Source organism: Entelurus aequoreus, linkage group LG12 (assembly GCF_033978785.1).
Source record: "Entelurus aequoreus isolate RoL-2023_Sb linkage group LG12, RoL_Eaeq_v1.1, whole genome shotgun sequence".
NCBI classification, from domain to species: domain Eukaryota; kingdom Metazoa; phylum Chordata; class Actinopteri; order Syngnathiformes; family Syngnathidae; genus Entelurus; species Entelurus aequoreus.
This window is the reverse complement of record NC_084742.1, coordinates 18,174,809-18,200,186: the sequence shown is the minus strand read 5'-3', so window position 1 is coordinate 18,200,186 and position 25,378 is coordinate 18,174,809. Positions and strand designations below refer to the sequence as shown.

Genomic DNA, 25,378 nt, shown 5'->3' with positions numbered 1-25,378 from the left:
TTCGGGAGTCTCCCGGAAAATTCGGGAGGGTTGGCAAGTATGCTTTCACTGGAACTAAGGGGCCAAGTCCAACTACAGAAAAACAACCCCACACCATAATTCCTCCTCCACCAAATTTCACACTCGGCACAATGCAGTTCGAAATGTACCGTTCTACTGACAACCTCCAAACCCAGATTCGTCCATCAGATTGCCTGATGGAAAAGCGTGATTCATCACTCCAGAGAAGGCGTCTCTACTGGTCTAGAGTCCAGTGGCGACGTGCTTTACACCACTGCATCCGACGCTTTGCATTGGACTTGGTGATGTATGCCTTAGATGCAGCTGCTCGGCCATGGAAACCCATTCCATGAAGCTCTCTGCATACTGTACGTGTCCTCTATCCTCTTGTTGTGGGGCATTGATCCTCTGCTGTTGCAATTTCTAATATAAAATAACGTACAATTCTAACGTATATCTGAAACAACAACAAAAGACAACGGGGTGAAGACGCTGTCGAAGTGGAGCCAAGTAAATAAGACCCCCACAAAATGGTGCATCTTGAAGACATGGTCAGAAAGTGGCTTGAAACGGACTATAACACATAAAATATGCAACATTTTGACCAAAGAACCACCATTACGTGCTATGTAGACCACAAGGAAGTGTTTTAAATGTAGAAAAAAAGTCCTATTATGACCCCTTTAATAATCTGGTTCACTTTGTAATTTGGTGCGCCTTATTGTCCAAAAAATACAGTAATTCAATTCAGTGGGGTCGCAGAATTTTTGACCCCTGACAGAAAATAATTGAGACTCATTGGGAGAGGCAATAATTCAAATATTTAAAACAAAATACAACATTTAAATGACTATATTTCCTGATACAGTCTAATTCTAGGTAGCATTGGAAGGCAACAAAGCAAGTTGTACTATGTTCAAGGTAGTTGAAGTTAATCTTTAAAAAAAAGTGTTTTTAAATATGCAGTCAGATGAATGTGCAGGACACTTTGCTAAATAAAACTCAATATGTTACAGTTCATTTTAGCATGCATTTCTACATTTTATTTCCTGGGGACACAAATGACCCTGGTTGAATACAAAGGCCCTAAAACTGCTTCTAGTCCTGTTTTTGTCAGTGAATGCGCATCATGAGCCAGGGGAAGTGCCCGGTGCGCTGCATCCCGAAGGTGCTGATGAATAAGTTGAGGGCGGTGGTGATGAAGACCATGATGGTGGTTATATTGTTCAAATAGTCCATGCGCTTCTGAAGGGTGGGATTGTTCACGTCACGGCGTCCTATGACACACACATCAACACACACATGCAGAAAACAACGCACCTGTTTTATCAACATATTTATTCATCATATACTCAGGTAAACCACAAATAATGCTTAAAAATACTTTTTTCACCATTTTACACATTTTAAGTCCAACATACACCATATGCACATTTTAGTGGTACGATAAGCTTGATTAGTTGGTTAAAGCAAGGACATGTTAGCATAATTACTATTGTCTTAAAAATGAATGGAACACATACTTAAGGTAAACGACAAACTTTGTTGGAGTGGACTCAAGCTTTTGTCATTTATTTTTGTGTCAGAAGTGGAGCCGAGCCAGCAGCCAGCGGAAGAAGCCTGTCCTCTTGGAACCGAAGAAGCTGATGAGAAAGTTTATCCCCGTGGTGACGAAGATGACACCTGTCGCTACGTTGTTCAAGTAGTCCAGTCGTCTCTGATTGGAGACCACGTTCAGGTCCCTGCGTGCTGCAACACGCACACACACACACACACACACACACACACACACACACACGGACAGACACGCTACATTTCAAACATCTCAAACACACACCCATGCAGGATACATGCATACACTGATAGGAGGATGTTGACCTTTTGCTCGTTTCTTCCACTTCAATTTGAATACAGTGCTATGGTGCCCTTTAGTGGTATGCCATTTTCCAAAGGCCTTTAAAGGGGAACTGCACTTTTTTTGGAATCCATCCCATCCATCCATTTTCTACCGCTTGTCCTTTTGGGGGTCGCGGGGGGTGCTGGAGCCTATCCCAGCTTGTTGACCACAATTCACAATCCTTATGAGAGACAAGTCTTTTTTTTTAATGCATTTGAACTTGTAATTAAACACAAGCAAAAGGTTAAATCTATTTCGCCTAAAAAGGGCTCTAAAAACCTCCTAAAACCTCCATCAAAGATTTATATACATGGTTAAAGTATATACAGTATGTAATGTAGTAACAGGCACATTCATAATAACATATAATATTTATGTATTTTGATCATTTTAAGCATACGGTGGTGCATTAATTTCTCAGGCGCATCACAATTTTAGCTATTTCTTTCAACACCTAATCATCGCAGACTTTATGAGAGTCAACAACGACTACTTTGGGAGAAATTATGATCCGGAATCTTAATTTGTTTAGCCTGAATATACGAAGGATGAGCTACAAGTTTAATAAGCAGATCCAGCTCTAGTAGAACACTAAGTATCATGTAGCAGTATTGGTAAGTGCTATACTAGAAATATAAACTATGAACATAATAAAACAATCACTTACTGTACGTCTGCTCTCACTGGGATGTTGACTGATGGGATGTTTATATTTCAGCACAAGATTCGTGTTTCCCTTTAGATGATGAATTCATCATAATTATCACTTAAATTTAAAAAAAAAAAAAATGTGGACGCAAACGAGCGTCTTTTGGAGTCTTTCTCGTGATGTCTTCAGGTCTGAATTGAATTTTAAAGTTGAACAATCTCTCTACTTATGGCCACAACCTTCTACTACACATGATTTATAATCTAGCACAAACTTTTAACAACTCAGTGGGCATGCAGCAACAGGAGTTCAGTATGTCAATAGCTGCATAAACTAGTTACCGCTCAATGGGCCTCTAAAAGTAGTTCCTCTCTGTTAGCTCCTATAATAACAATGGCGCTAACACTTGGTAATAAATTAATGTAAAATGAGTAATGTTGGTTGTTTTGTTGGGTTTTGGTTATTGTTTTTAGATGGCTTTATGGGCGAAATAGATAACTCCCATTAGTTACATTGTTATTCATCTCGTACTCGTGGTATATGACAATTTAGAACGCATAAAAAAAGAGAAAAACATGTGTTCTTGTCTCAAATAGGGAATGACAGGCAAAATTTAAAAAAAAAGAAGTGCAGTTCACTTTTAAAGGTCCCATGGTATTATTTTGTGACCCAAATTTAGTCTTGATGCTGGAAGTTGGGCAGTTTTAAGTGCTTTAGTAAGCCCTACTGGGAGCACATTGCTTTGTGTATCTGCAGCTTTAATGCTAATTAGCTATTTGTATCCACGCCTGTTTCTGACAGTGTGTGTAGCCCTGAAGCACTACGTTATCCACTTTTGTCATATACACTGTAACGCTGCACTTGTCCCACGTTATAGATATCATAAATCATATACAACAACGTAGTACTGTAGATGTCATATCACATATAAGTAATAGATGTCTTAAATCATATACAACAACGTTATGGTTGTCATACAGTATATCACATACAAAGACGCAATATATGTCATATATCACATACAAAAACATAATAGATGTCATTTATCACATACAACAACATAATAGATGTCATTAATCACATACAACAAAAAAATAGATATCATATATCAAATGCAACAACATAATAGATGTCATATATCACATACCAGGGCTCGAATTTAACTGCCGCGTCCACCCTCGTCATTTGCCGTAATGCCCTAAAAAAATGACCAACATCGGCGGCAAGAACATGCCGTGAGCGCCCTTGACTTTTTACTTGTTAATGGACGAGGAATGTAACAGTAAACAGTATAATGATAATTTGCGATAAAATTCCAGACGGTTAGTAATACCGTGTATTTTTTTAACTACCAGAAAACCGTCATTTATTAATGCATTTTGGCAACACAAAGTCAGGCGCATGTGCACTACTAGTGTCGTTTGGCTTGATAATCATGGCGAACTAACGACACAGACTTTGCTCCGGAGATTTCCCCTCGGAGTAAACAGAGCCAAGAGCTTGGTTAAACGTCATTTTCCCTTTCTTCCTGCCGTGTGTTTAAGAACGCACTGATGTGTTTGGATGGAGAAAAGTGTGGACGAATAGGGTGAGGGCGGACCTACGTCACTTCCGCCTACCAATCCCCTAGCAACCGGGAATTCGTTGAAAACAAACCAGCTCACAGCGAACACAGCATTGACAGAAAAAGCATTTAACGAGCGTTGTGGCTTGGAAGTCGGCGTTAAATCCTTCATTTACGCATTTTTACTTATTCGCATATCGTGTGAAAAAACGAAAATGTATTATTTGCGTCAGACTCGTCTCAGTGAACTTTAAAGCTTCTCAGGCTTAGCTTAGCTTGCTAGTTAGCTTAGCCTGCGCGCTACTAAGAAAGAGACGCGGAAGTTATCAACAACAAGATCAAGTGTTAGTGTATAAAATATTGAGAGATTTGAGGGCTACATGTATTGAATGGCAACATGAAAATTATAGGGTTTATTGGTTTTTAAAAACCCAACTGTTAAGTGCAAATTTAAACGAAACCGGTTTTCGAAAATAGCTAGCTAGGCTATAGACTATATAGTATATTACTTACTTAACTTAATCCTCTTCTTCGCGGATGGGAAATAAGGCTTCGACGACTCGACGCCATTCATCTCGCTGCTGTGCTCGTCTCTGTGCCTCGCACCATGTAAGCTTCATCTCTTTCAGCTCCCCTTCAACTGTTCTTCGCCAGGTGTTCTTTGGCCGCCCTGGCTTACGTTTTCCCGGTGGTGTCCATCTTAACGCTGCCTTTGGTATCCTCTCGTTGTCCGGTTTTCGAAAATAGCTAGCTAGGCTATAGACTATATAGTATATACCGCATGTTATTTTTGTACAACAACAACTTCAGCTGTCGAACGTTATAAGGTACAAATTCAACAAGTACAACATTAGCACGGACGGTATAGCCAAGTTGTGGTTAAGAAGGTGGATTTTTGTTCCTTATATTTACCAGAAACGAAGTGATCCGAACACACGACCCGGGACTTTGGGGGACTCCAGTGAGAACCGTCCTCGTTTTCCCAGTGTAAAGCTGCGAGCCATTTGTCTCGTCTCTATGGGCTTTTATCACGCTTTGGCAGAACAAAATACAACCTTTGTTTTACCTGTTTCCAGTTGTGATTAGCACAACCAAAAACAACACAGTTTTTCGGCATTTTGGAGGCAGAATGACGGGTTTAACCAGCGTAGGTCGACAGGTTAAAGAGTAATGGCAACGGTTTGTTTTCAACGCCAGTCTCGTTGCTATGGCTCGAAGAACCCGTATGTAGCTCAGTTGCCCGGATGTCGGCCCTCACCCATTGGAGACACTTATCCCCACACTGAATGTATACAGCGAAGGAGAAAACTGTTGAAGAGGTTCATTTAGCCTACTAATGTGTATTTATAAATGGTTGATTTATATAGGCTAGTAAGGTAAAGTTTTGTACCTGACAAGTTTCGGCTATCTTGCTTCTGCAGCCTTCCACAGTCCTGCAGGGCCGCCCCCGGCCGTTTGGTGGACATCCGGACGACAGGGGGCGCCCCGCCCTACCCCCGACGCACACCAGGGGACACCGCCATCCCACCATCTCAGGTGGGATGGATTAATCAATATAACACGTCACAGATGACGTCACACTAACATCACGTGACACCTCTGAGGAAGACTGCAGAAGCAAGATAGCCGAAACTTGTCAGGTACAAAACTTTACCTTACTAGCCTATATAAATCAACCATTTATAAATAAAGAAGGAGAAAACTATTTGATGTTGCTTTTATTTACTCAATACAGCGTTCATCAACTGCTGTGACTGAGAGTTATGAGCTGAGGTAACATGCAGCAGGTGATGTGTCGTCAACGTTATCGCAACTTGTTTATAAAGTCTTTAGTTTGTTGACTGCGATATTTACTCGTCCTTTATTTAACTCCAAACTGTATCGGTGTTTAAATAACATCAATACTAGCTCAAATGTTTTGGCATCTCATCAAACTGAACGCAGGCTGTGAAGATTGTGTATTCGATGTGAGCGGTGTCACTCCTCTTTATTTTTCTTGGTCCAACTGTTGTGGTGATAGGAGGCGTTGGATAAGAACCAAGCTTGTTTATTTGACTTTATCTTCATTAGCCAAACTGCTTTGTGTTTTATTTTGATATCAAAAAGTAAACACGATGTTTTTTGTTTTTTTTACATCACTTGTTTTTTTCATGTCACAAAGGTGTTACATCAAAAACCCTTCATGTGACAGCACGTTGTTAATGTTTTATTGTGTGTAGTTGATTCCTATACGACATATTTCTGCTCAAATTCTTAATGGATCTGTCCCGATACAGCATCTACATGTACATATAAATGTACATAACTTAAATAAATAATAATGAAAAAAACCTCCCTCTATCAAAATGTAAAAATAGAGATAAAGGCATCATGTAATGACAAAAAGCTGACAAGTTGATGTTATTAAAGAATTTAAAAAAACTAATATTTGTCTTTAGATGTATGGATAACGTTTATCTATAGTCTTTTTATTAGACATCACAAATGACATGATGGTATTACGTTCACACCCCAACACTGCTTTACCTAATGATCAGTAATCGTTATTTCAATATTCCATTCATCCATTTTCTACAGCTTATTCCATTTTCAATATTGATAACAATAATCTGAATTATTACTTTGGCCATAATTGATATATATATATATATATATATATATATATATATATATATATATATATATATATATATATATATATATATATATATATATATATATATATATATATATATATATATATATATATATATATATATATATATATATATATATATATATATATATATATATCTAGGGTCAGTATTAAGGAGGGCTCATATTTTAGGGCACCAAGGAAAACATTTTCTTTCGCGGCAGAGGCTCCCTGCCTCGAAAGAAAATGTTTTCCTTGGTGCCCTAAAATATGAGACCTCCTTTAAGGGAACACTTGTCTTGACCTTAAAAAGTTAAAATTCAAGGCCTGATATACAACAACACAATAAATGTAATGTATCACATACAACAACATAATAGATGTCGTATATCACATACAACAACATAATAGATGTCATATATCACATACAACAACATTATGGATGTCGTCTACCACATACAACAACGCTATGAACGTCATACATCACATACAACAACATAAGAGATGTCATATATCACATACAACAACGTAATAGATGTCATACATCACATACAACAACATTATGGATGTCGTTTATCACATACAACAACGTTATGGACGTCATACATCACATACAACAACATAATAGATGCCATATATCACATACGACAACATAATAGATGTCATATATAACATACAACAACGTTATGGATGTCGTCTATCACATACAACAACGTTATGGACGTCATACATCACATAAAACAACATAATAGATGTCATATATCACATACAACAACATAATATATGTCATATATCACATACAACAACGTTATGGATGTCGTCTACCACATACAACAACGCTATGAACGTCATACATCACATACAACAACATAATAGATGTCATATATCACATACAGCAACGTAATAGATGTCATATATCACATACAACAACGTTATGGATGTCGTCTATCACATACAACAATGTTATGGACGTCATACATTACATAAAACAACATAATAGATGTCATATATCACATACAACAACATAATATATGTCATATATCACATACAACAACGTTATGGATGTCGTCTACCACATACAACAACGCTATGGACGTCATACATCACATACAACAACGTAATAGATGTCATATGTCACATACAACAACATAAGACATGTTATATATCACGTACTACAATGTAATATGTCATATATCACGTACAACAACATAACTTTAAGGAATGGGACACTATAGGACAGTGGTCCCCAACCTTTTTGTAGCTGCGGACCGGTCAACGCTTGAAAATGTGTCCCACAGACATTATTTTGGGTTTTTTTTGGCGTAAAGAAATACAATCATGTGTGCTTACGGCAGGGGTCACCAACCTTTTTGAAACCAAGAGCTACTTCTTGGGTAGTGATTAATGCGAAGGGCTACCAGTTTGATACACACTAAAATAAATTGCCAGAAAAAGCCAATTTGCTCAATTTTCCTTTAACTCTATGTTATTATTAATAATTAATGATATTTACACTTAATTGAACGGTTTAAAAGAGGAGAAAACATGAAAAAAATGACAATTAAATTTTGAAATAGTTTATCTTCAATTTCGACTCTTTAAAATTCAAAATTCACCCGAAAAAAAGAAGAGAAAAACTAGCTAATTCGGATCTTTTTGAAAAAATTAAAAAAATAATTTATGAAACATCATTAGTAAATTTTCATAATTAAGATTCATTTTAGAATTTTGATGACATGTTTTAAATAGGTTAAAATCCAATCTACACTTTGTTAGAATATATAAAAATTTGGACCAAGCTATATTTCTAACAAAGACAAATCATTATTTCTTCTAGATTTTCCAGAACAAAAATTTTAAAAGAAATTCAAAAGACTTTGAATTAAGATTCAATTTTGATTCTACAGATTTTCTAGATTTACCAGAATAATTTTTTTGAATTTTAATCATAAGTTTGAAGAAATATTTCACAAATATTCTTTGTCGACAAAACAGAAGCTAAAATGAAGAATTAAATCAAAATGTATTTATTATTCTTTACAATAAAAAAAAAAAAATGTACTTGAACATTGATTTAAATTGTCAGGAAAGAAGAGGAAGGATTTTAAAAGGTAAAAATTTATATTTGTTTAAAAATCCTATATCATTTTTAAGGTTGTATTTTTTCTCTAAAATTGTCTTTCTGAAAGTTATAAGAAGCAAAGTAAAAAAATTAATGAATTTATTTAAACAAGTGAAGACCAAGTCTTTAAAATATTTTCTTGGATTTTCAAATTCTATTTGAGTTTTGTCTCTCTTAGAATTAAAAATGTCGGGCAAAGCGAGACCAGCTTGCTAGTAAATAAAAACAATTTAAAAAATAGAGGCAGCTCACTGGTAAGTGCTGCTATTTGAGCTATTTTTAGAACAGGCCGACGGGCTACTCATCTGGTCCTCACGGGCTACCTGGTGCCCGCGGGCACTGCGTTGGTGACCCCTGGCTTACGGACTGTATCCCTGCAGACTGTATTGATCTATACTGATATATAATGTATTTAATGTGTTTTTTATGTTGATTTAATTTTTAAATAATAATAATAATAATTTTTTTAAATTTATTTGTATTTTTTATTTTTTATTTCTTGTGCGGCCCGGTACCAATCGGTTCACGGACCGGTACCGGACCGCGGCCCGGTGGTTGGGGACCACTGCTATAGGACACAAATATTAGCGGCGTTAGCATACTGTAGCTATTTGAGCTACATGTTAACATTACACTCACATTATTAAGTCATGCTAGGTTAGCATATCCGCTGACAAAAAACTAACTTACAGCTCCCACATCTGTAACTGACCCTATTTTAAGCCTCATTTCATTTCATTTCTACCGCAAATGATATTTGTCTCGTTTGGTGCTAATAAACCGGCTGAACATTATTCTAAAAGCAATTTCTCAAACTAGGGAACTACCTTTATTCACAGGATAAAACGCTGAAACATCCAGCGCAGTAAGCAGCTGCGTTGCGTGCCGTAAGCGGACTTGATGACGTTGACGACGAGGGTAACAAAGACGATGGCGGTGGTCAGATTGTTGAGGAAGTTTAAGAGTCGCTGGTATGAGGGCAGGAGGGTGAGCTCTACACGAGCTGTGCACACACACACACACACACACACACACACACACACACACACACACACACACACACACACACACACACACACACACACGACCACACCACCCACACACACACACACACACACACACACACATATATATATATATAGCTGGTTGGTCTATTGGCACGGTCCAAACATGCAAACATTAAATGTCAGTAATGTTAGTGCGTTCCATTTAAACATTTATACTGCCAATGTTAGAAATGCATCCGAGCAAAGAGGCCGGTGCGCTCCATCCCGAAGACAGGGATGAAGATGTTGGTAACGAAGATGAGGAAGATGACGACGGTGACGGTATTGTTGAGGCTGTCCAGGCGCTGGTGGTTGGCCTCTTGGTTGAGGTCTCGCCGTGCTGAGGCAACATGCACACCACAAAAATGCACAAAAATAACCTCTAAACCGCATGAATATCACACGTGTTGGACATGTTAGTGTGTTAGTATGGTTAGCAGCATGGAGGATGCATCTTCATAAGATCAACTCACCTATGATGATGATAAGAATCCCTGCAACTATTTGGAGAGCCAGCGAGAAGGAGATGAGAGTCAGGACTGCAGCGTAGTACCTAAAGAAGTGACTACGTTAGCTGCACAGTAATGAGACGTATCTTTGTTGGATTCCACCTGTATCCTGCCCCTTGTTCGATGACAGTCTTCATGTGTGTGATGTTCGCCAGGAATAAGGCAATGTCCAGCATGCCCTCAGCTGCCGTTTTCTTGGTGGCGTACAGGTTCATGTTCAGGCCAGAGCTGGAAACACCCTAAAATAGACACCAAGGGAGATCTCAGTGTTGGAATTACAGGGACTCAAACCATATATCTTGAAATAATAGCTATAAACGGGACCAAAAGGGAGCAGCAGTTGATCATGTACTATAAAAGTAACCAGAAGAGGGCAGGAGATCTTAAACGGTAAAGTTATTAGAAAGTGACAGGATAAGTGACATAAAAGCTACCAGAAGAGAACAGCATTTAAAGTTTTTTCCAATTGCTTACACACTAAATTTTTAATTTTTCACACAGTTAACAAAGCCTACACACAGTAAGCAAAACCACTGTGCAGATTTGCCTAATATTAGGCATAGACCAGGGGTGTCAAACTCATTTTAGATCGGGGTCATCATGGAGAAAAATCTACTCCCAAGTGGGCCGGACTGGTAAAATCACGGCACGACAATTTAAAAATAAAGACAACTTCAGATTGTTTTGTGTTTAAAAATAGAACAAGCATATTCTGAAATTGTACAAATCATAATGTTGTTGTTTTTATTTTACAATTACCTGTTGCGGTTAATAGTATATATATTTGTATTTGTTGTTATTTGTATTTTCTGAATAAATGATGTGATAATCTTCATTAGTCAACTCATTGGTGTTAATTTTCAATTTCTCAAGATAAAAAAATTATATCAAAATCAAATTACAGGATGTTATTTATGATAATTTTCCTTGACTGATGTACTAACATCATGTGGTTTATTTTATACATATGTAGCATCATCTACAAAGATACAAATAATTGCTATTGCAACACCTACTCAGTGGCCCAGTGGTTAGAGTGTCCGCCCCTGAGATCCGTAGGTTGTGAGTTCAAACCCCGGTCATACCAAAGACTACAAAAAATGGGACCCGTTACCTCCCTGCTTGGCTCTTAGCATCAAGGGTTGGAATTGGGGGTTAAATCACCAAAAATGATTCCCGGACACGGCCACCGCTGCTGCCCACTGCTCCCCTCACCTCCCAGGGGGTGATCAAGGGTGATGGGTCAAAATGCAGAGAATAATTTCGCCACACCTAGTGTGTTTGTGACAATCATTGGTACTTTAACTTCATCCAGTGGACACTTTTCGAACAGCTGTTTCTTTTATTAAAAAAAATTCAGGTTAATTTTTATACTTAGCAAACTCATCCCGCGGGCCGGATAAAACCTGTTCGCGGGACTGATCCGGTCCTCGGGCCGCGTGTTTGACACCCCTGGCATAGACTCTGCTTCACAGTTTTTGCGAAACATTACACACAATGCTTTACACACACCTTCCCATCTTGCACACAGATAACGATTGTGATACACACATTTTCATACTTTACACACACAAGTAGGATTGTGACACACACAACCCTACTTGTGTGTATCCAATCGAGGAGTTTTTTTCTGCTCAATGGTGGAAAGTGTATGATCTTCGACCCCATGACCGCTTACCCCTGCTTCAGGCTATTGAGCAGGCCTGCCACCTTATTGAGGCATCTTCTGTGCAGGGTTGGATACAGCACGCAAGGCGATTTTTCCAACGATGCCTTGCTCATGAGAATATCGCATGTGATGTGGATGAGACACTATGGCCTGATCCAGCTAGACGGGCAGGTGATGATTACAATCAGTAACTGAGGCTTTTGAGTACATTCTTTCATAGAGTTGCTGTTGCCTAAGTCTGCACATGTAGCCTATACTCTATGTCAGGGGTGTCAAACGTACCGTTGAGGGCCGGATCAGGCCCGCGAACAGGATTTGAACGGGATGAGTTTGCCAAGTATAAAAAATGAACCTGAAATTTTTGAATGAAAGAAACTGCTGTTCTAAATGTGTCCACTGGATGTCGCAATAGCAATCATTTGTATCTTTGTAGATGATGCTACGTATGTACAAAATAAACTACATGATGTTACTACATCAGTCAAGGAAAATGATCAAACTACATACACAACATCCTGTAATTTGATTTTGATATACTTTTTTTTATCTTGATAGATTGAAAATTAACACCAATGAGTTGACTGTTGAATATTATCAAATAATTTATTTAGAAAATATAAATAACAACAAATTAAGATAGAATTATATTAGCCGCAACATGTAAGTGTAAAAAAACAAAAACAAAACATGATTTGTACATTTTCAGAATGTGCTTGTTCTATTTTTAAACAAAGAAAACAATCTGAAGTAGTCTTTGTTTTTAAGTTATCATGCCATGATTTTACCAGTCCGGCCCCCTTGAGAGTATGTTTTTCTCCATGTGGCCTATACTCTATGTCGATCTAAAATGGGTTTGACACCCTTGCTTTATGCTGTAATTTTTATTTATCTCCAGATTTATTTTCAAATATTTGTCTCAGATTTTAATTTGTACTGCATGACTACTGCGATATGTTACTTTACCTGACTGTGGTACTGTAAAAAGTAATGTTTGCAGTTTGCAGCATCATTGTTGAGCAGTTCTTGAAAAGATTACAGGATATTTTTTACTTTCTCTTTAGGTCCGTACGTATAGGTCCACTTCAAATGACGATGGCTATGGATTTGCCAATATATTTTGTCAAGTTACAGTAAAGTAATCATTCATCACATATGCTAAAAAACGGGGAAAAACTGAAGTTAGTAGAAAGTAACAGAATAAGTGATATAAAAGCTCCCAGTAGAGGGCAGCATTTATTAAGGTAAAGTTACCAGAGAGCCAAACGTGATGTGATATAAAAGCAACCAAGAGGGAGCAGCGTTGACGATTGCACAGGCAACAGTAATATTTCATTTATTTATTTTAATAATACATACAGTATAGTGTAGCAGTTATCAATGTGGCGGTTTGAGGAAACACACGTTGCTTTTCATTATTGCAAGACGCTAACATGGAACTGTTCAGGGCTCCTCTGACGTCACATAACCACGCCCCCACCTGAGGTCAACTAGGTGTCGGCCATAATATTATATCATGGAATTGTTTCTCCAAGCCACAAGTGAAAGTGGATACATTAAAAATCTGATTAATCAGCATAATAAGTACAATGTTAAAAAAAACAAACATTATATAATGTACAATGTGTCATCACTTATAATATAATGTTGTTGTTTTTATAACACTTATCTGGTTGTATGCTTGTTTAGCTGCTCATATTTCTGTCTTAGGTTGCCTGCAATTAAGTGTCAATGTCAGAAAATAGTCCAGGAACAAAATGTGCTCACAGTTTGCCCAGAAAAGAAGCGTGTGCATGGAGGAGGAAAACATTAAATATGGTTACATAACGTAACACAGACGTAACAATGACTGTTATGCTGTATTGAATTGCCCAACATTTGGCTTTAGAATGAAATATAATGTCCACAAATGGATGCATAAATAGAGTGTTTAAGAAGACAGAAAAGTACCTCACATGTTAAACATCAGCGACGTCATGACCTCACTGCCAATCCCAAATAAACACAACGCATGTACAATCATTATTCACAGCACTGTTTTAATTGACCCTTGTGTGTAATTTCTATAATGTTGTATTGCTGATTGGTTAACCAAGCATGCGCTGTAAAAAGAAACTAATGATCTCAAACCAAAACAAGAAATGCTGCTAACTTTATGAGCTTTGTTGCTTTCTTAGTTTAAAAAAAAAAAAAAAAGTAACCTGTCCAGTTTAACAGCGTAGTCCTGCAGTACTAATAATGTATGTTTATTTATTGCCATAACAGATTGGTGTAGAACTACACCTCGTGTTGTGATAGTTTTAGTTGTAAAGCCACCGGACAGTAGACGCTTTAAGATGCAAAAGAATAACTGTTTAAAAAAAAAAAGAAGTACTTTTTACTTACTTTTGTAAAAAGTTGTAAAATAGCTAAACATTTTTGTGTATATATATATATATCGATATATATACACACACACACACACACACACACACACGTCAGGTCAGGAAAAAACACAGAGGCTATTTCATCCCTACAAGCCTGTTTTGCAGGTTTCCCTGCTCTTCAGAGAATTTTATAACATTTTAAAAATGTATAAATGTAGCATTAAAAGTATAAACAAGCTTGTGTATTTTATTTATATATATATATATATATATATATATATATATATATATATATATATATATATATATATATATATATATATATATATATATATATATATATATATAACATTTTTTAAATGTATAAAATCCCCTGAAGAGCAGGGAAACCTGCGAAACAGGCTTGTAGGAATGAAATAGCCTCTGTGTTTTTTCCAGACCTGACGTATATTCCACTCTACCCCGGTATTGAGCAATGTATAACGGATAAACCACAGAAACCTTGACCATATATATATATATATATATATATATATATATATACATATATATACAGTAAAAATACACAGCGCTATACAAGTATAACCCATTTATCATTTATTTATGCTTGTTTATACTTTTAATGCTAGTAGTATTTACTTTTTCTATTTTTTAAAGGCACATGAAAGAAGGCACACAGGGTTCTTGTGCGTTTACAACATGTCACACAACATCCCCAGTTTAACACTACAGCTGCGATGAGTAATATCTTTGACTTCCTTTTTTGCACCTAAATGCTGCTGACACATTTTCTTCTGAAGTGCTTTCAAGAACAGAAGTCCAATGCAAGAGCAAACATTTCACTCTGTTCCTAATATCGAGGTTTAAAGTGCTATTCTTATCCCTCGTGGGTTACAGTACAATTTGATCTCAAAATCCTCCAAATCTTCCAAGAATGAATCAAATAATTCCGAGAACTTGAAGGCTGTCAAATATCATAAACACATGCTTGCACCGTTAGCATTTTTGCGTGTTTATTTTAAATCTGCCAGACAGATAAAAGTCCGGAATGACAAGAGGCAGAGAGGATAAAAACCAAAGAGGTATGTATAGAATGTATATGTGCTGGCCTCTGAGGAGTCTTTAGCAACAGGACAGACCGCCTAAACACACACGAGAACACTGGAATGTTCTTCAATGGCTCCATATAGGACACGTGTCTTCACTTACAAGGAAACGGCTCAATCTGATTTAGGATTGATTATTTTACCCTGCCAGGTACTGAGGGAATTCTCATTAATGACCCGGGTCTGTCTGGCAGGTGTGAGCAGAGGGTCAACGCTACATCACAAATCAGCAGAATTGTGTTTTTTAATTTACCATAAAAGTTGGTTGGCATCAACGCTTTAAAGTAGTAAAGTTCACAATTGACAAGTCAAAAATCAAGTTCAAATTCATTCCTACTTAATTGTATTTAATTCCAATTTATTTTTTAAACATGTTAAAACTTCACAAGCACACAATTAGCTCAAGTGATCAACCGAACAAAAGGAGGAAGGAAGGTTGTCTGGTCCCACCTGTGTGCCATATTCAGCAGGAAAAATAATAATAAATAAAAAGAAAGAAAGATTGAGTATAAGACAAGGTTCACACTGCAGGTCAATTACATCTGTGTTTGCCCATGTGCAGGCATGTGAAATGTCCGCAGAAAGGCAATCCGTGTTTTTTAACATTCATTTTGGCGTCAAAATATCACTTAATGAAATAGCCTTGAAAGTGTGACGTGGAAACACAATGCATTGTGTTGCATCTTGTTGACGTCTGAATAGCACAGCATGGCTGAATGTAAGCCTCTTTCCTGAAGTTTTGTTCTTTTCTTTATCAAGTTTAAAACATGGCATCAATAACTACCACACAGTTGTCATTATTGCTTGAGGGGAAAACAAGAGATTTGTCTCATTTCCCATGTAGAAACAAAGCCATAGAACTCAATTACTGAGCTAATAAGAGGCGGCGAATGGCCTTGATGGCAACTGTGAGGCGATAAAACATCACTTTTAACGCCATCACCTGGCACATGTTGGTGTGTTCACTGCATTTTCAGATTGGTAAGTTTGAATCAAAGCATATTTGATTCTGTTTTACACGTAGCATTTAGTAAGATGTTAGAACGCTAGCGCTAACAGACTAAATGTAGCCAGCTGGCGAGCTATTTAAGTTTCAGCACCTTCCACAGATGTTGAATTAGGGTTCAAAAACATTCTTTACCACTGATGTGCTTCTTCTTTGACCACTCCCTTGTTGCCTTGGCCATTTGTTTCAGGTCACTGCCGTAGTAAAAATGTATATTGTAACATCTTCAGTGTAACATTTTAAGTGTAACATCTACAGTGTAACATCTTCTATTCAGTGTAACACATTCCCTGTAACATCTACTGTGTAACATCTTCTATTCAGTGTAACATCTAGCATCTTCTGTTTAACATCTTCCGTGTAACATCTACAGTGTAACATCTTCCATGTAACATCATCAGTGTAAGATCTTTACTTTATCTTACACTGGGTTTTTAAAAAAAGTCTTAAAAAGTCTTACATCCAACTATTTAGATTTAAGGCCTAAACATGTCTGAAATTCTCCTAAAATCGAATAAAAGGTCCTTATAGCCTAAACTTCAGTCTTGCTTTTAAATATTTAGATTTTTGAGGACCCTGTAACGTGACTACAAAACGGAACCAAAGTAGGCTACCTGTGCTGCCCAGTCAGAATGTATGGAGCACCACCAGCTACTGTGCTGTGCTGTTACAGCTTTGCATAGCAGCGGCGGAAACTTAACGAAAGCCCACAGCGAAGCCGAATTGCTTGCATAAGATGGACAAGTGCCAGTTCAACGATGTGTTGCTCCAGGTGGTTGAAGCCGGTAAATGGAAACGTACAAAGTTGTTTTCATAGATGTCACAATTTGGGTTAAGACCGGGATGTGGAGCCATCAAGGAGGGAACATTTGTACAAATTGTGGTGAAAAATCGGGGATAAGTCTGTGTCAAAAGATGCTGAAACGCCACAAACATTTGCACAACTATACAAAGATCAACAATACAAAGATCTCCCCCCCAAAGCAGGGTAATGTGGGTAAAGTGACGCCCGTTGCAGAAGGAGATCAATATCAGATGTTTACTAGTGAAATCAAACTATTACATACAGTCAAGGCCACCTTAAAGGCCTACTGAAACCCACTACTACCGACCACGCAGTCTGATAGTTTATATATCAATGATGAAATCTTAACATTATAACACATGCCAATACGGCCGGGTTAACTTATAAAGTGACATTTTAAATTTGCCGCTAAACTTCCGGTTCGAAACGCCTCTGAGGATGACGTATGCGCGTGATGTAGACCGGGGAACACGGGTATGCCTTCCACATTGAAGCCAATACGAAAAAGCTCTGTTTTCATTTCATAATTCCACAGTATTCTGGACATCTGTGTTCGTGAATCTGTTTCAATCATGTTCATTGCATTATGGAGAAGGAAGCTGAGCAAGCAAAGAAGAAAGTTGTCGGTGCAAAATGGACGTATTTTTCGAACGTAGTCAGCCACAACAGTACACAGCCGGCGCTTCTTTGTTTACATTCCCGAAAGATGCAGTCAAGATGGAAGAACTCGGATAACAGAGACTCTAACCAGGAGGACTTTTGACTTCGATACACAGACGCCTTTAGAGAACTGGGACAACACAGACTCTTACCAGGATTACCCCCGGCTCTCACAGCATCTTCCCTATCTGAATAGCTTCAACTCCCCACTAGTCCTTCACTTGCACTTTACTCATCCACAAATCTTTCATCCTCGCTCAAATTAATGGGGAAATTGTCGCTTTCTCGGTCCGAATCTCTCTCACTTCATGCGGCCATCATTGTAAACAATAGGGAACTTTGCGTGTATGTTCAACTGACTACGTCACGCTACTTCCGGTAGGGGCAAGCCTTTTTTTTATCAGATACCAAAAGTTGCAATCTTTATCGTCGTTGTTCTATACTAAATCCTTTCAGCAAAAATATGGCAATATCGCGAAATGATCAAGTATGACACATAGAATAGATCTGCTATCCCCGTTTAAATAAAAAAAATTAATTTCAGTAGGCCTTTAATGCACGGTCTTACGTGGGCTGAAGCCCAGGGGCCCCACCCAATCAGGGGCCTCCGAGATTGATGGCGGAATGCAATGATTGGTGTTCATAGCTGCCAATCACAATTAGTTGATCTTTTTCTAGCTATTCTGTTCTCTCTCCGCATTGTTTTTTCCTACTGCTTCGAGTGGGGCTTGAACCCACATTGCCCGCGTGAAAGACCATCGTACTACCATTGAGCTAAAACACAGGAGTCGGAAGGGTGGCCCCTTAGGTTAAGTCGGCTCTGCATACAGTAAGCACACGCTAATTTCTCTGTCCTTGTAGTGTTCTTACCAAAAAAACAATAAAAAAACACAATTCTCTTATTATTTTTATTATTTATTCCAATAATTAGAGGTCAGATTCTCATGCCTAATGTTTTCTCCAAGTTTATACAGAAACTGACATTAAAAGATATAAAGGTTGTCTGTTTAGTGTTTACACTCAGTTTACGGTGGGGTAAGGAAGGCAAGGTAGATTTGCCAATGCCATCTTGTCATGCTTAAATAAAAACTAATCTTTGTGTATTAGCAATATGTTTCCAAAAAAGTCACAAAAACTGGTAAAATGTATTTATACATACCGAGCTGAGCAAATTTGAATGTTATCCACATTATTCACATCCAAATCCTGTTTGAGGCTTGCAAGCCCATAATCACATTGTGTCTTTTTAGACAATCGTTCTGTCTGCACTCTTTGTTTTTCACGTCTTTGTGCAGATGTTTTTATCTGTTTGCTCAATTCTGACAGGCCCGAAAACGCTGCACAGGTTAACCAGTCCAGTCCCTTTCACAGACAATATATTGTTGGGCTTTACTTTACCATTGCTGACGTTCTGGTTGTTGCTCCATGAAAACCCTTGATTTGAAGCACACTGCACCTTTTGCAAGAAAATACTTCTCTGACATCTCTGAAAAATAACTGTTATGTTTGCTAATATTTTTTTTAATTAGTTCTGCAATAGATATGTTTATGGTGTACTTAGTTTAACCATTTTGTTTTCCAATGTGAAAGAGCAGTGGATGAATGACACATTCATAACAATGTGTAATATGTACAATATTTACTATATTTTGATTATTTTAATGAATTCCAGAACTAATTTTTTGGAATATTTTTTTCCGTTTCCATTGTAGCGCACGTCCGACAATGTGTGTTCCTACTTCCGGATACAAAACGCTTGTGTGTGTTCTAATCATGGCAGACTTGGTAACAAACAACGAAGACGACTATTTTTGGACAAATGAGGATTCACAACCTTATCTTTTTGAAGCTGAATGTACAGAGGATGAACTGCTGCTTCCAGAAGCGAGCACGAAGGAAGAGTGAGCTTAGCTCTTGCCATAGTTAGCTTCTACGGCTAATACCGTAGCACGACGATGTGTTACTCCACTAGAAAAATAATTCCTCAGTATTCGCTCTTACAATAACAATGTCACTACAGTTTGGTTACCATACAGGTTACGGAATGTAAATGAAGTATTGTTGATGGTTTTGGAATGCATTTTTAAAGTGATTTAATGGTATAATTGATTGCTCCCATTAGCTGCATTGCTAGCCACCAAGAACAAGGAAGAAAAACAAAAGCGTTTGTCTTCTTGTCTCTCATGATTGTGAACGATAGGCAAAATTAAAAAAAAGTGTGGTCCCCCTTTAAATTATATTCATTATGGTCTTAAAAAGTCCTAAAAAGTCTTAAATTGTATTTGTTCAAACCTGCAGAGACCCTGAACATGTTATGTGTAACATTTTCCGTGTAACATCTTCTTTGTAACGTCTTCAGTGTAACACCTTCAATATAAAATCTTTAGTGTAACATCTTCTTTGTAATATCTGCTTTGTAACATCTTCAGTGTAACATCTTTATTGCAACACCTTATGTGTAACTTCTTCTCTGTAACATTTTCAGTGTAACACGGTAACACCTTCAGTGTAACATCTTCCGTGTAACATCATAAGTGTAACATCTTCTTTGTAAAATCTTCAGTGTAACATCTTTATTGTGTAACTTCTTCTCTGTAACATTTTCAGTGTAACACCTTCAGAGTAACACCTTCCATGTAACATGTTTAGTGTAACATTTATTTATTTATTTCATGTTTTTCTGTAGTTTTGCTTTGTTAAAGCGTTCCTTGTAAGGAGGTAAGCTTAGCAAATCAGCCGGATGGTAACACAATGAGAAAAACATTTCCATTAAGTGTCGTATTCATCATCATTAAATGTCAACAGATGAAAAAAAAAATGAAACACGTCAGCATATGTTCTCTTTACGCAGACGGGATCATGTAGCCTAAGCGAGGAAAAAAGACTTTACTACTGAGTCAGGTGTGAGTGTTTATGCACTGAATTCTTCCTAGAAATCCACAGTCCTTGTAAAAAAAAAACAGCCACAGATCCCTAAAAAGCAGCGATCCAGAAACACAGCCCCACCTCTCACAGCCAAACTGTGTATACGCACACACACACACACACACACACACACACACACACACACACACACACACACACACACACACACACACACACACACACACACACACACATTTGTGCAAGAACGCTGAGCTCAATATGTGCAAGTTTTGAAGCTTTAAATTTCAACACCCACTCAAACATACATAAGACTACGTGGGAGGCCCGCCTTTTACCTCACAGGAAGTGCTCCTCCCCTGCACTTCCATTGGTTGCTATGATAGCCAATAGAGAGAAATCTCCATCAAGAGTGGAGCGCTTTAACTTATTTTTTTACTGTGTGTCCATTCTTTTCTCGTCCTATTTCAATATTCCTATGGAACGATAACACCAAAACAGACTCGGCATACCCCATTTTTTGGCACACAATGAAGCAGCAGAAGACATTTGCCCTTTAACCCCAGGGCCAACACGTCCTAATTAGCAGAAAAAACAGGAGAACCCCCTTTAAGAGGGAATTTGCTTCCTGTGTTTAAAGGTGTAAAGGAGGACTATTTTATGTGCAAACTGAGTGAACCCACATGTCCTTTTAAAGACACTGGACACAACAGCCACTTTATTATCACGTAACTGACATTTTGCTAAGACAACTATTCCGCTAATGAAGCAACCCCAAAATATCGGAGCAGTGTGTAGCGAGAGTATGGACAACCTCCTCATGGATTGGTCAACAGCCCTCACGTGACCACAGGGCGCCATGTTACGTACCAGTTTGACGCCGCAGCTAAGCGACACTGCACTTCCTCGGGATACATTTCTTTTAATTTAAGAGTGTTTGCGTAGTGTTTGCGTAGAGTTGACGTGTAAACGTGCCCTGTTGTGCGGCATGGGGCTGTTGTCCTTGCAAAAATGCAGGAAAAAAAGTGAAAGTACCAATGATTGTCACACACACACACGAGGTGTGGTGAAATTAGCCTCTGCATTTGACCCATCACCCTTGATCACCCCCTGGGAGGTGAGGGGAGCAGTGAGCAGCAGCGGTGGCCGCACCCGGGAATCATTTTTGGTGATTTAACCACCAATTCCAACCCTTGATGCTGAGTGTCAAGCAGGGAGGTAATGGGTCCCATTTTTATAGTCTTTGGTATGACTCGGCCGGGGTTTGAACTCACGACCTACCAATCTCAGGGGCAATTGCATATGTTTCCCCGCAACCCAGAAAGGAGAAAAATATGGGAAGTGAAGGTTCGCTGGGAAAGCTGTAGAGCCAATATTTTTTTTAAATAATTTTTAAATTATTTACTTGTTTATTATTATTATTATTTATCATTCTCTTATTTATTATCTATTTATTATTTCATTGTTATATTTTTTACTATTATTATTTCACACTATGACTGATATTTAATTTTTGCAAGCATTTTAAACTGATCAATATGTTTTCAGATATGCATAGCTGTGTTACAAGCCCTACCTTGTCAAAATTTGGTGTTTTTAATTGCATATATATGCAAATTAGAGCTCAGTACAGAAAGAACACCAATACAATTAGGTCATTGTGGGAGCCGGAGCCATAACAATTTTGAGGAATATTCTACTCTCAAAACGTATGTAATATGCATCCGGACCAGATATGTTCTAAAGATATGTTTTAGATAAATATGTTTCACAAAAAATCCATCACTGTTGACATACTCTTTTTTTTTTCTTCTTTTTTTTTTTAATATATAGGTTTTATTGATTTTCATGATTAAAAGCATCCAAGCAAATCAACAGTCAATTAATTACAGAATGTACATAGCAAAAATCAAGTACACAAATATATAAAATATATATATATATATATATATATATATATATATATATATATATATATATATATATATATATATATATATATATATATATATATATATATATATATATATATATATATAAATTATATATATATATATGTGTACATATATTAATATGTATATATATATATATATATATATATATATATATATATATATATATATATATATATATATATATATATATGTGTGTGTGTACATGTATTAACATGTATATATATATATATATATATATATATATATATATATATATATATATATATATATATATATATATATATATATATGTAGATGCAAAATATGTGTACATATATTAATATGTACATATATATATATGTAAATGCAAAATATGTGTACATATATTAATATGTATATATATATATATATATACATACATACAGTACAGGCCAAAAGTTTGGACACACCTTCTCATTCAATGCGTTTTCTTTATTTTCATGACTAGCGACCCCCCGTGACCTCGAAAGGGACAAGCGGTAGAAAATGGATGAATGGATGGATTTACATTGTAGATTGTCACTGAAGGCATCAAAACTATGAATGATCACATGTGGAGTTATGTACTTAACAATAAAAGGTGAAATAACTGAAAACATGTTTTATATTCTAGTTTCTTCAAAATAGCCACCCTTTGCTCTGATTACTGCTTTGCACACTCTTGGCATTCTCTCGATGAGCTTCAAGCACACCTGTGAAGTGAAAACCATTTCAGGTGACTACCTCTAGAACGGGGGTCGGCAACCCGCGGCTCTAGAGCCGCATGCGGCTCTTTAGCGCCGCCCTAGTGGCTCTCTGGAGATTTTTCAAAAATGTATGAAGAATGGAAAAAGATGAGGGGAAAAAATCTATTTTTTTGTTTAGTATGGTTTCTGTAGGAGGACAAACATGACACAAACCTCCCTAATTGTTATAAATCACACTGCTTATATTAAACATGCTTCACTGATTCGAGTATTTGGTGAGCGCCGTTTTGTCCTACTAATTTTGGCGGTCCTTGAACTCACCGTATAGTTTGTTTACATGTATAACTTTCTCCGACCATCTAGGACGTGTTTTATGCCACTTTTTTTCTGTCTCATTTTGTCCACCACACTTTTAACGTTGTGCATGAACGCACAAAGGTGAGTTTTGTTGATGTTATTGACTTGTGTGAAGTGCTAATCAGACATATTTGGTCACTGCATGACTGCAAGCTAATCGATGCTAACATGCTATTTAGGCTAGCGATATGTACATATTGCATCATTACGCCTCATTTGTAGCTATATTTGAGCTCATTTAGTTTCCTTTAAGTCCTCTTAATTAAATGTATATCCCATGACACATGTAATATGGCTTTTAATTTTTTGCGGCTCCAGACAGATTTGTTTTTGTATTTTTGGTCCAATATGGCTCTTTCAACATTTTGGGTTGCCGACCCCTGCTCTAGAAGCTCATCGAAAGAATGCCAAGCGTGTGCAAAAAAGTAATCAGAGCATACCGGGACAATTTAGTGTTGGCAATCAGCCTATCCCCAGGTGCATATCTTTGGACGTGGGAGAATGCAATGTTTTCTAATGTTTGCAACTTCCCCAAATATTTTGGCCAATCTGCGTCCTTATCACCAATCTGATTTGTGTCTGAGTGGCGCTCAAGCGCGGAAGTCAACTGTCTAATCAAAACGTATGTTTGCTTCCTGTGTACACAAAGCAGGAACAACATGTAACAATATATCAACCATTTATTGATCTCGCAGCTACTTCCTGTTCCTGTCTTCTGGGTAATGTACTCGGTAAACATTTACTTTTAAGTTTACATGTAGTTACTTAAAATGCAATTATCCAGGGTTATATAAGTAAGAAAATGTTTTAAATTTGCAATACTGACTTAGCAAAGAGGCGGCATTGAAATGTAAGAGATGTTAAAGTGGGATAATAATCTCTCATCATCCCTCATTTACCAACAAAAATGTGTCGCTATCGATGACTCTCAACAGATTACAAATGCTTTTAATGTGGGGGGGTAAATGTGTTTGAGCGTAAATGAATGTTTAAGATAGACAAACAAGCTTAAAACACACAAGGAGATTGTCTGCAACGTGTGGAGGACAGAGCAGAGCAGACAGCGGACAAAAGGAAATCGTTGGTGGTGTTTCTTTCTGTAATTATAATGAATTATTACTATTATTGGTTGTAAAGAAATGAAACCAGTACAACAATTTAACAATCAGCTCTGAGTATGTGCGTTTACTGCCATCTAGTGTCTACTTTTAAATCTGTGTGCTATAAAACGAGTAAAACATCTATGTGTTTTCCAATTTCTGTTGAAATCATGTACTTTTTGAGGTTAAGGTTGCAAGAAACACTTAAAACATTGTTGAGACATTCATACAATCATAAGTTGATTCATTGTTATTGAAAAGGCAGTTTGAAGATTTTTTCTCCAGTTTTCCATCAAAAAAGATTGAAATGAAATCTGTTTTGCAAATAGCAAAAACACTGATTACATA

At 37.2% G+C, this 25,378-nt stretch overlaps 1 protein-coding gene across 5 annotated transcripts in view; it reads right to left on the bottom strand.

Annotated features, from left to right (window-relative positions):
• Positions 1–710: 710 nt before the first annotated feature.
• LOC133662714 (ninjurin-2-like) overlaps positions 711–25,378 on the bottom strand; it is a 39,354-nt gene continuing 14,686 nt past the window's right edge. The window contains exons 2-5 of one of the 5 annotated variants that reach the window (XR_009828141.1): positions 10,525–10,661; positions 10,387–10,466; positions 1,524–1,749; positions 1,134–1,277 (exon numbers count right to left, since the gene is read on the bottom strand). Coding sequence is in view for 4 of the 5 variants with exons in the window: in XM_062066835.1 (XP_061922819.1) it covers positions 9,701–9,870; positions 10,387–10,466; positions 10,525–10,661 (387 nt within the window). In the remaining variant the exon portion in view is untranslated. Of the gene's footprint in view, positions 1,278–1,325; positions 1,750–9,354; positions 9,871–9,940; positions 10,254–10,386; positions 10,467–10,524; positions 10,662–25,378 lie in introns of those variants that run through there. The other 4 variants (XM_062066837.1, XM_062066836.1, XM_062066835.1 and 1 more) reach the window with 4 other exon arrangements.